This window comes from Pinus tabuliformis, chromosome Q (assembly GCF_031772625.1).
Source record: "Pinus tabuliformis cultivar Carrire ecotype Pingquan chromosome Q, CPIR1, whole genome shotgun sequence".
NCBI classification, from domain to species: Eukaryota; Viridiplantae; Streptophyta; class Pinopsida; order Pinales; family Pinaceae; genus Pinus; species Pinus tabuliformis.
In genome coordinates, this window is record NC_142296.1 from 1265792053 (window position 1) to 1265804892 (window position 12840).

Genomic DNA, 12840 nt, shown 5'->3' on the forward strand with positions numbered 1-12840 from the left:
TTAGTTACAGGTATGATTACAGATCAGACCTTCCTTCTTTAGTTGATGGCCCCATCAACTGGATCTTTATCTTTACTTTCCACATGCTTAATCTGGGTCCTGTGGGTTTCAGATCTTGTCGCTTGGCTTTGGCTCTTGCTCAAACTTATGCTTTAGCTATATTCAGACTCTCAGTGTTTAACTCTGACTTGGTTTTGGCTCCTAGATTCACGAGCTGAATCTGAGAAAGAGCCTCCTACATAGCTCTCTACATTTCTTTTAACAAACCCTTCCAGACATATATGACTCTTATTCACAGCTGATTATTTTGTCTTTTGGATATTTATATGACTTCTTCTTAGATAAAGTGCAAATCAAGCTAAACAAATGTTTAGATAGAGTGCAAATCAAACTAAACAAATGTTCAAATAATGTTGTTCTAAATTGTCCTTTTCAGCATTCAACTGAGATGCTTCTGGCGCCTCTACCTCATAATTTACAGACAGTCATACAAACACACATTTGGAGTGATTCCGAAGACCCCGCACCAGCAGCAATGTATCTCATGTTTTATATCAATGAAAATGGAGAGAAAGTCTACACGTTAAAGGTAAGTCTCATTCTTTAAGCCCTCTGGCTTCTGCTTTGAGAGAAAGTCTACACGTTAAAGTAGAATCCTTCACTTCCATTCACAATAGTTATATGGCGTGAAAGGTGCAGGAGGTGGAAACTCCATTTTTTTTGGTATCACCAGTCTTTAGTACCTTAATCAAGACCTATAATGTTGAATATAGGTCTAGGATTTTCAATTTTTGTACCAAGTTGTCCTTTTGATTACTATCAATCTTGCTGCTTTAGTACTAAATCAGTCATTTTTCTGTTAGGCCATAATGTTAGCACTCCTGCTATAAATGATTCTTCCAAATACCCTTCCTGTTTCAACAAAACTGGCAGTAGCAGGCTTTAGTAAAAAAGATTCTTGGATAGAGCAATACACATCGCAGTATAAAACCTCTTCCTGGTCATCATGGCAACAATTGTCATCTTAGCTCAGGCAGCCTTTCACTCAGCATACTTAAGTACATTAATCATGACACAGCCAACAATCTTACTATAGTCAATGGCATCATTATGAGCTCAACATAGCCATGGCAAGTTAAACATCAGTTTATTAATGAACCCTTGAACAGCAACAAGCACAAACTCGCTACAACAAAAGTCTAAAGATCAATTTAGAACGGGGCTCAGGTTTTGATTCAAAATATTTGATTTTATGCCACGACTTCAATAATGCCACAGAATTTAGAATTAACTCAGGATTTGCTTCAGGTCTTCTAGGGCTTACAAACCCGAAGCCCAAAATTTCATCAAACTTGACATGTGCAAATTTATCCTGTTGTAGTCAATATTGGATGCCATCATATCATTTCAAACCTCTCATTGATCACCTGGAATTTGTTGCATAGATAGTGAACAAGAGTTTGACTTTGTGTCAATTGTAGGTCTTTTCTCCAAATATCATAAGAGATCCTCAGACTTCCCTCAGAGGCAGGCCTAAACAAGCCCTCTGTAATCTACACATTTAGATCCTCAGATGAACCATTAGCTTATGAAAAATTCCTTCAGTACATAGATTACAACATGCAACAAGTAGAAGATATAATCCACAAATGTTATCTGCGTGTCCTCTGATATAATCCTTGAAGCTAAAGGCAATCAATGGTGAAACAATTTTCATCAACAGGGATGCAAAAGATTTCAAATCCTCTTAGACAATTTAACTTGTATCACCACTCTCCTAGTTTGGTACAGGCTCTGACCTGCTCATGGCCAAGATTTTGCACAACAGCTTATGTCATTATCATTCGTAAGCAGCTAGAGATTTATGGAATCCAAATTAAGAATTCAATGTCAACATCCTCCTCCCAAAGGATCCCTATTGGAAAAACAATTTAGAAGTTCATCAATAACAAAAGGATTTTAAGAATGCTTATAAGTATGTTGATGATATCCTTGGTCCAATTATTAAGAACTTCACTAGCTATTTCACAGGCCTTCGCACCTCTTGGCCACTTCTGAGGCTGTTCGGCCTCTGTTCAATCAGTCCTGAGGCCTTCCTGAGGTCAATCCTGAGACCTATCGGCCCTTTGTCATAGTCTTCTAAGGCCTTAGACAGAATTTTGGTCTCTCTTTGTCCTGGTCAAAAGCATTGTTGACAGAACTTGGACTAGAACTTTATTAAGGCTGCTTTTTTACCATCCCTCTGATACCATGTTGATGTTTCACGATCTTCTAATCTGATAATTACTTCCAATGATCTCTTAAACAAGTTCTTAACCATAATGCAATAATGACAGTAGGATCATAAAGAGACAGCCAAGCACTTAGCATACAAAGAGACACAAAATTTTCACCTAGGAAGCCCAAACTTGAGAGAAAACCCAACAATCTTTTCTAGGAGAAATTCTTCAGTTCAACAAAGGTACATTTTAATATTCACAAGTCAACCTAGGTCAACTTAGACAATAATTATGGATCTGAACAAAACAGACCTTAAGACTCAATCTAGGCAGTAGATCTGGTTTCGGTCCCTTCTGTTTACAGACTGAGGTTCTTGGCCTCCTCTAGGGCTTCGACCCTCCATAGAAAAAAGGTCTCGGATCTTCTAGGGATTCTGCCCTTCAACAAAGATAAAATATCTTTACAGAGATAAGATCCTTCTTGAACTTCGCTCCATCCACAGAAAAAATATTTCGGTCTTTCTTCCACAGAAACAAGGTCTCCATATCTGAGTCCATTCAGCCTCTTACAAGCAGAAACCCGTCGCTCTTAAACTCTGCTACCCAGATTGCCTGTTTTAATGCTTTTCTGATCAAGCTTGAAACCTGGATACTAGATAGTCATGTATGTTGCTTGGCATAAATTACGCAGAGATTGATATGTAAATGACCTTTGGTTGAAGGCATGTTGTCTTATGTGTGGAGTTTGCTTCCACACTGTTGCTAGGAAGTAGATATGAAGGGATACTAATGAGTGCTTTTATATTCTATATTCAATGCAATGTAGCGTAAACTAACTTACATGTTGAGTCACACATTAATTTAATGTGTTTTTTTCTTGCAGAAGGATTCCCCCGTAGGGTCTCCAACACAGTCAGCCCACCCTGGTATGTCTCCTTTATTTTTATGATAATACTACTTTATTTGATGTCATGTCATTAATATGTGAGGATAGCATTGTTGCATTGATGTTTTTAAAATCTTTTATCTCATGAGGTTTCTTGTGTTACAACATGGTTTTCTCCAGATGATAAATACTCAAAGCATCGCACTTTGCTGAAGAAGCGCTTTGGCTTACTGCCAACACAGCAACCCCCACCCAGCTATTGACAATTGAATATTCAAAGTTTTTATGTCTCTGCTAGACAAAGGAAGGGTGGTTAGAGGTTACAGGGTTAACATTAATTATTCATTTTGTTTACTCTGTAGTCTTTGCCCTACCTTTTTGGATGCAACTTCATGCTAGTTTGTGTTTAAGATGTATTTTGATGCTTTTTTACTTTGCACAAGTTGTAGATGTTGAATTGGAATTTAAATTTAAATATATTGTTTAAGAGGTTATGATTAGATAGAGAATTAATTATTATTATTGGCTTATATACGATACTTTTGCACATTTATTTGTAGGCTAAACATTTGTGATTTTTCAGAGAAAAAAACCTCCTAACTTCCATTAATCAAAATAAAAGTAAATACATTTGCAGTAGTGACAGATCTTATGTCCATGTAACTCTATGTTCTAGATAAGTCTCAGTAGAAACTCAGAAGATTTTATAATTTTGGATCTTAATCACTATGTATCTACTAGCGTCTCTAAAGGTCTATAACATCATTACAGATTTCTTACCTCTCTAACTTTCCTTCTCAGTGACATTGTTATATTATTTCCCATACATTCTTCAAAAAGAAAAGAAAATAAACAGAAAACTTGAAAAGACATATGAGGATCATTCTCAGTGAACAGTCAGTGATGTCCTTAATAATTAAAACTCCATGTGCTGATGAGGATGCCATTGTCAAAAGTGGTGAAGAAGATCTTTCCCGGTGCTTGGAAACAACTCTTCTTAGAGAGAAAATCTGCCTCTTGGTTCTGTTCTCTGAATATATGACTGAAAGTCACTTTCTGGAAGGATCCCATGAAAGATCTGATGCGTAGCATCCAGAAGATAAGGGAAGGTTGCCCAAAAGTGGATCTCTGTACCCAATCCAGAATCACTTTGGGGTTCCCAAAACTGATAAATCCTCTATAGCTAGCCAGTTAGCAAATAGGAGTGCCCCCCAAAGAGCTAATCGCGATGCTCTTTTATTAGTCCATGTACCACTATTCCAACAAAATTGAAAGTAGTTGCCAGGCTTTTATACAAGAAAAACCCCCCTGCCACAGATCCTGTTAGTAGAAGCTCCTTAAAAAAAATCATCTGGATTTTGTGACCAAATCTCTTTATATTGGATTTGTCTCGAGTTAACCTTCTCTTTTGTTGGCCCTATTTCCATAAAATATGCAGAGATCTTTAAACAGGCGCCTCTTGTATCTGGGGTAGTCTCTTTCAAATATCTTCTCGTTCCTACTTTTCCATATGCCCACAGAATATAGAAGGGTAATGTTCGAAATGTCCTGTTCTCCTCAACCCACAGAGAAATGCACCTATCTATGGAGCTCGAATGCTATGCTGCTTGTAGGTTAAGAGTGTAATACTCCTCTCCAAATCGAGACTGCAAATGGGCATGTCAGAAAGAGATGATCCACGTCTTCTGCATTTTTTTCATAAAACACCTGTTAGGACCTTGGAAGCCTCTTTTGAGGAGATTATCCCATGTAAGTATCCTGTTATGGATCACCAGCCACATGAAACATTTCAATTTCATTGGAATATTCCATGGGGCATTATCTACCAGGCCGCGACCCATTGTTATGATTTTAGAAATGTCTTTAACTGCTATCTTCTCGTTTACCATATTGCTAGCCCACGTAATCTTATCTTCTTTCTCAGAGAAAAGTATGCTTGCATGACACAAATGAGAAGTGTACAGGGACCATTCCATTGTGAAAGCCGCTAGCATTCTAAGATCGAAAGCGCTGATCCATAAACCTGTAACAGTAAGAGGCTTTATCAACACATAGTTGATTCATATAAAATAATCTTTTGTCATGTAAAAATTCAAGGAGAGACAGATAGGGGATGTATGTTCTCCATTCCTTTTACGGCATCCAAACCAATTTTAATCCTATTTACCCTCCCGACGTCCCATCTCAAATTCCCAAGAAGCCAGTGTTTGTTTCTCATCATACTCCTCCAAATGTATGATGCTCCCTTATGCTCTGGTGACCCCTCCTCTATCCATTCCTCAACCTGTTTATGCTCTGGTGACCCCTCCTCTATCCATTCCTCAACCTGTTTGTTTTTCATATATTTTTCTTTAATGACTTGTTGCCAAACTCCTTTATCTTGTAATGCTCTCCATAAATTCTTGTTTATTAAAGCCTTATTGAAGCTCTCTGTGTCCTTTATTCCCCAACTGCTGTCCTTTTCAAACCTAGAGAGGGTATTTAGACTTACTAAATGGATCTTTTTGTGGAGACCAGGTCTGATCCAATGAGAACCTAGCGATGATGGAGTCAATTCTTTTTAAAATGTCCTTTAGCACGTAGTATAGGTGCATCCAGTATAAAGCAATATTCTGAAGGACTGATTTTAACATGATCAACCCCTCTCCCTCCCATTGTCAGCCATTTATTCGACCATAAGGACATATTGTGTTCAAATCTTTTATAAGCCATTCCCAATCATTAATTGCATAATTATTTGGTTTCAATCTAAAACCCAAATATTTACACCGTAAGGCGTTTCCCTCTGAGACGAACTCCCCTACTGTCTACCTGTCCTCACTGTACACCATTCGATCTTTCATTAGACGATTGAATTATAATCATCCGTTGATTTACATGTGACAGTTGTGACTAGCTAGAAACTTGCATAGAGTAGACGCTGGCAGTTGTGACTGATAGTTCTCGTTTCTTTATAGAATGTGATGGAGCACTAACTTATGAAACTGATTTCAAGATGGATCAGTTGCAATATTATCAACAACTGAAACCCTCAAACTTAGCACTCCTACTTGAAAAATTGAAATGTGTGGGATGGACGGACTGCCACGAGGGTGTTCTTTTGGCATTACAATCTTCTTTCTTGATTTTCTTAGTATTGGACATCGACATCTCTGGTATTTTCAGAGATGGTCGCCTTCACCATACTTGTTACTTTACTGATGTTCTTTGTTGCCTTCTTGGTAATGAATCTCTTCGCACCTTATGCCAATGCATAGGCTCCCGCCCCTGATCCCATGTCCGACAGTAAGATCTTACCTTTCCATTTTATTTAAACAATGTGGGTCTTTATGGGATCTATGAATACTTGATCGGACAACGATAAGGGAAAACAACCCTCAGAAAATTCGTGCAAAAGCAATTCCTGCGCCTTGCATCAGATACTAGATTGAAGTTTTTCAGTACGCAAAATGGTGGAAAGGCTATCAACTCGAAGACAAAGGAATTGCTTGAGAAGAGTGCAATGACTCAGAATTTTTTTTTATTGTTGTTATGATGGGCACTTGTATGGTGATTGGCTGGAGCGCTGACTATTGAAATATCAGGTCTTCCCATAAATGAATCTCAAAAAATTCTTTCACATCAAACTGGGATCAACTTGGCACCTCATCTCAATGATCCATCACACATGTTGATTTTGTTTCAAATTATGATGTCTTTTTAATCTTGCAGTGTTGTCAGCTATGCAAGGAATTCAGTCAAGGAACAGTAACATGAGCCAAGGTAAGATGATACAAGAATGCGAAGTAGACACTATTAGCTTGGCTTCCATGAGTATATTGGGATGTAATCAAGTTTTTCAATATGGGTTAGTTTATTTGAAGGAGGGATGCAGCTCCCTATCATAAACATGATATCATCTGTGTGTATAATGTGAATTATGGCATCCCACTTCCTAACATAATTTATGTTTTTGTATGTTAACTCATGCAGGGGTTGTTGTACTCGTGTCATTTTTTATCCTGTTACTACTGTTCCTTTTTCAAAAACTCGGTACAAGTAAAGTTAGCTTCATGTTCTCACCCATAATGATTCCCTGATTTGTGACCAACATCATGATAGGACAATATAATATTGTGAAATATTATCCTGGAGCATTCAAGGCATTCAACCCATATTATATATACCATTACTTTCATGAATATCACCAATAAGGATGGGTGATGCTTGGAGGTGTAGTCTTATGTATAACAGGTATTTTAGTGAAGAGTTTGATGGCATTCACTTGTATTTTTGGAAACCCCTAGTTGACAGAACCATGTAGTAGGAAAAGGACATTTAATTTTTATTCTCACGATGGTAAATCAAATTATACAACAAATAAAATCATATTTATAGTCTGTGGAATATTTTGTGACAGCGAGCAACCTTGTGTGCCCTCTTTAAAAGTGACAATTCATTCTTAAATATGTAACATATGGAAAAACAAAATCTCCAAATACAAAAAAAAAACAAAAATAGACAAACAAACGAACAAAAAAAACAAAAAAACAAAAACAAAACAAAACTTAAAATAATGTACAAAAACATGTTCACATAAACAACTGCTGCTACATGAATAATGGATAACCTCTATATGACATTAACTTTAACTCATTATCATCCACCCTTGCTTTCAAGAATGTCCATTCACATGTTGCTATTCTTCCACACATTACTATTACTTATCCATGTTCAAAACACACATAATTAATAGTTTCAAGTGTAACTCACTATCATCCACCCTTGCTTTCAATAATGTCCATTCACATGTCACTATTCTTCTACACACTATTATTTACAAAATATCTATATTCAGCATACACATAACTAACAATTTCAATTGCAACTAATTATCATCCACCCTTGCTTTCAACAATGCCCATTCCCGTGTCCCTATTCTTCCACACTCTATGCCTTCTGGCGTTTCCTTTGCAACATCAAGTGCAAATGCTAGTTTTAACTACCACATAAATATTATGTAATAGATTTATATGTGCCAAATAAGTGTTATGTAATGCATCTTATGCACCAAAATAATAATGAGATATAAACTTATCAACATGTACTTTTCTAAATTTAACAAGTCTTTTATTGTTATTTTATGTATCTCAAACTAAAACATCGTAAAAAAAATCAAAAACAAGTCAATGATTGAGCCTACCATCGTTGTTCTAAGATCATTGTTAAAAGGTGGGGGCATTTCATGACCTTTATTTAATTTTGAACTTTTAAAATTTATTGGCTAATGATGCCACGAGAGCGAGCAATTAGGGTTTTTTGGTCGTCATTGTTCCTCCCCCTCGTGTTGATTATTTTTTATACATCTATGGTTTCATTTGTGGATGAGTGTATATTTTTTCAATATTAGTGACAAATCTAAAGATTTTGCCATTGAATCAGGGTTTATCTTGGTTTTCAACTGGCCCGATTTGTTATAAGCTCAAATGTTCTTTTCTTGTTCCACAAGTTCGCATCTCATTGGATTTTTTCCTATTGCCAGTCTATGATTTTGTGGTGTTTCTCCAGTTCTTGAGTCGCTGAGATCATTGCTTGTCCAATGGGTCTCCCAGCAGATTTGTTAAAAATGTGAAGTCAATTCCCTTTCTTGATTTGGGGTTTTCCTCCTCTGCAAAGAAGAATGTGACTACATCGAAGGAAAGGGGGTTGATTAAGCCTTTGCCCTAGCTGTAATTCTATTTTAGAATGGACCTCCATTAATTGGGTAAATCATGAACCCATTGGTATTCTCTATTGTAGAAATGGCTATTATGCTTTTCTTTTTTAAAACAACAAGGATAAGGATTGGATCTACAGATCTAGACCTTATTTCATGAACACTAAAGGAATGTTTCTCACCCACCGGTCTCTGGATTTCAATATCATGATCAGATTGTTATATATTCCCCTTTTTCGTTGGGGTGAAGGTATTTTCAAGGCTATTGGAGATAAATTGGGCCAATTTATTTCTAATGATATGGACAAAATAACTTCTCTTGTGCCATAATTTGCATTGAAATGGACTTTTCAAAAGGCCTTCCTGAAGTAATTCAACTTAACTTGGATGGTTGGTCCCATCTTCAGGCCTTGGATAATGAGCAGGTCCCCTTAAATGTAATTTGCGTCATTGAGTATGGTCACTTTGAAAAAAGTTGTCCTAAGGCTCTAGCTTCTCAACTTTCTTTTAATCCTCGGTCATTTTCTCATAGTAATGATGAGCAAGGAGCATTCAAACCAGTTACAACGAAACACAAGAAGCATTTGACGAAGAGGTTGCATGCTAGCAGGCTTGAATCTCACCAGCATCCTCCTTCTAGAGATAGATATGAAGTTGTGAATTCCACAAAGGGAGAATCTATGGGTGATGAGGCCAAGTTGATCATTCAATCCCAGATCAAGTGTCTCCAAAGAATATTAATTCATCCATTAAGGAAAAGTTTTTATCCAAAGACACTGACAAAATCCCTCTTATAATAAAGAAAAAAGTAGTTGGAAGTGAGGATGAAGAGGAGATCAAACCCCCCTCTTCTTCTCCTTCCTATTTAGATGTTCTAAAAAATAATATGCATTCTTCCCCTCTTTTAACAAGAAGTAGGAAAGATCGAAGGAAAAAAATCCCGAAATTTGGTGTCAATAATTCTCTTGCCTCCCATGGGTCTAGTGGTGGGTCAATTTCTCTCAAATCGTAAAAATGTTTTGTTTTTGCATCATCTTGTGCAAGCGATTTGTAAGAATATACTCATGTCCTCAAGAAGTAGTATGTGCAAACTTTAGAAGGTCTAGTATTGGATCTCTGTCCCTCTTATTTTTTGGGTGGAGGATGGTTTTTAGCTCCTTTCTTTTTAGATTCATAGAATAAAAATTCTTCGTAATGGTCACTTTGATGTACTTGTTGTGTGTTCCAGATGCAAATTTTTATTAATACAAATTCTCATTATTATTTTAAAAAAGCAGGTGTTTTCGCAAAGAGAAAGACCATGTTCCTAAACCAAAGTTTATAGCTATAACATCTTGATTTCTCTCTTCAATCCATCAAGGCCCTATTTATCATGTATCTATTACTTTTATGCATTGAGTTTTATGACACTTAAATTATGGGTGGTCTTATGTTGATTGGCTAGTCTTTTGCCTTTTCATAATAGCATGTGGTCATTATTTTCACAATTATTCTTTTACTAAAACCAAATTATATATTTTTATTTTCAACAAAATGGGTATTTGGAATTATAGTTACATAGTCCAGATTAAAGGCTAGAACCTTTTACAAGAGAGTTCGGATGATACCTCCCCAGTTCTTGTTCATATTACATCACTTTTCTTCTTTCTTGCCTTTCTACTAATCTGCATAATTCTACTTTGACTATGTTTGTAAATACTCTAGAAAATAATGCCCAAAAATATATATTTGCAATTCATTAAAATGGGAAAATGAGGTTGGAAATTCGCTTCCATCTTCATTATTGCACAGAGATCCATCTTTACTGCAATAGCTTCAATCTTCATTGTTGGGCAGAGAACCCCCTTCACTAAAGTGTAGCACTCAAAAACAACGACAAGCACTAGAAATGAGGGAGAGGTCCCTGCTGACGATACTTAGCTACAGTGATAAAAATTGCACTCACTGAACCACGAGGAAGAGAGCGACAACATCCATAATCAAGGAATAGGAAAGTTACCAAAAAATTTCCGATTGACCAACAAATTTCCTTGAGGCTATGATGCACCCACATTTTCCATTTCATCTGTTATTTTATTGCGAGATCTTAGAACATGATAAATATCAGTTTCTTCAAATGTTTCCAACTGAGTGATGATTCAACATTGCAGAGAGTATCTGGGAGGATCAAGACAGAGCTTTACCTTGTTCAGTTGTTGAATGACCAAGAGAGAGTCACTTATGATTACCAATTTTTTAATTTCTCTTTCCTTGTCCAGTCTCAGGCCTTGGAAGAGAGCTAAGAACTCTGCTTAATTATTTGTAGGAAAATCGGAGCCCCCATGCATATGTTATTTCTTCGTCTTCATTAGGATAAATAAGAACCCCACCTCCTTTTGCTTGTCCCGGATTTCCTTTCGAGGCCCCATCGAAAAATAGTGAGAAGCATCACTTTCCTTCCCTCCATTTTTTTAATTCATGGTCATCCATCTACAACTTCCAATTAGGACTAAAAATAGGTTTCAAACATCGCTCATATCAAAATCTTACTTCTCACTTACAATAAAAGAAGCTACCATTTATTTTAAGAAAATTACAAATTATTATTAACGAATAGGGATTTATACCATAAGAGAGGTTTATAAGGAGATTTACCATAATTATTAAAGGTTTATTAGGAGATTTAAAATAACTATTAGTGAATAGGGATTTATAATATGGAACAAGTGGGTACTTTTATATATTAGGAAAGGTTTATTAGGAGATTTAAAATAACTATTAGTGAAAAGTTTATTAGAAAATGTATAATAGGAAAGGTTTATTAAGAGATTTAAAATAACTATTAGTGAAAGGTTTATTAGGAGATTTAAAATAACTATTGAAGAGGGATTTATAATATGGAACATGGAGGTGGAAGTGGTGGATGGTAGATACTATTATATAATATGAAAGGTTTATTAGGAGATTTAAAATAACTATTAGTGAAAAGTTTATTAGGAGATGTATAATAGGAAAGGTTTATTGGGAGATTTAAAATAACTATTAGTGAAAGGTTTATTAGGAGATTTAAAATAACTATTAGTGAAAGGTTTATTAGGAGATTTAAAATAACTATTGAATAGCGATTTATAATATGGAACAGGTAGGTGGAAGTGGTGGATAGTAAGGGGCAAAAGTATAGGGATTTGTATCTTTCTAAGCGAATATGAATAAGCAAACAAGTGAATAGCTATGTTGCATAAGCAAACAAGTGAGTACCTATGGTGAATAAGCAAACAGGGAAGTAGTTATGGAAGAGAAAAGGAAGTGCTTCTATGGTGAATAAGCAAAGGTGTGAAGAAGTGCGACAAAGGGGCAAACAGCTATGGAAGAGAAAATAAGCAAAGGGGTGAGGGAGTGCAACACAAAGGGGCTAGTAGCTATGGAGGAGAAAATGAAAAGGAAGGGAAGATTAGTATTTCTTATCCAATTATGTTTATATTAAGTGATTATATCCAACTTGACAAAGTAGTTATAATGAATTTCCTTGATGTTCATTGGTGGATGACAAATCCAAATAAGCAATCTCCTAATGTTTGTTTGTGGATGACAAAAGAATGGATGGCTAGTTAATCAACAAAGTAGTTATAATGACTTTCCCGATGTTAGTTGGTAGGAAACAGAATGGATGGTTGGGAGCAAAGTAATTATATGGTTAGATATTGTGTGCTTTCAATGTAGATGACAAAAGAATGGATGGCTAGTTAATCAACAAAGTAGTTATAATGACTTTCCCGATGTTAGTTGGTAGGAAACAAAATGGATGGTTGGGAACAAAGTAATTATATGGTTAGATATTGTGTGCTTTCAATGCAGATGACAAAAGAATGGATCATTAGAAAATGAACAAAGTAATTTTATAATGTTTGATGTTTGTTTGTTGATGACAAAAGAATGGATGGCTAGTTAATCAACAAAGTAGTTATAATGACTTTCCCAATGTTAGTTGGTAGGAAACAGAATGGATGGTTGGGAACAAAGTAATTATATGGTTAGATATTGTGTGCTTTCAATGCGGATGA

At 36.0% G+C, this 12840-nt stretch overlaps 1 protein-coding gene across 1 annotated transcript; it reads left to right on the forward strand.

Moving 5' to 3' along the window:
- Positions 1–433: 433 nt before the first annotated feature.
- Positions 434–3581, forward strand: LOC149224435 (H/ACA ribonucleoprotein complex subunit 3-like protein). The gene is made up of 3 exons (XM_089383561.1): positions 434–589; positions 3103–3145; positions 3286–3581. The coding sequence occupies exons 1-3, from the start codon at positions 449–451 to the stop codon at positions 3366–3368; spliced, it is 267 nt and encodes an 88-aa protein (XP_089239687.1). The 5' UTR covers positions 434–448; the 3' UTR covers positions 3369–3581.
- Positions 3582–12840: the final 9259 nt, after the last annotated feature.

Bases quoted from the DNA above. Each gene is read 5' to 3' on its own strand.
- LOC149224435 (XM_089383561.1), top strand. From the start codon at position 449: ATGCTTCTGGCGCCTCTACCTCATAATTTACAGACAGTCATACAAACA. The intron at 590-3,102 runs GTAAGTCTCATT...TTTTTCTTGCAG, and splicing joins AGAAAGTCTACACGTTAAAG to AAGGATTCCCCCGTAGGGTC. The intron at 3,146-3,285 runs GTATGTCTCCTT...GGTTTTCTCCAG, and splicing joins AACACAGTCAGCCCACCCTG to ATGATAAATACTCAAAGCAT.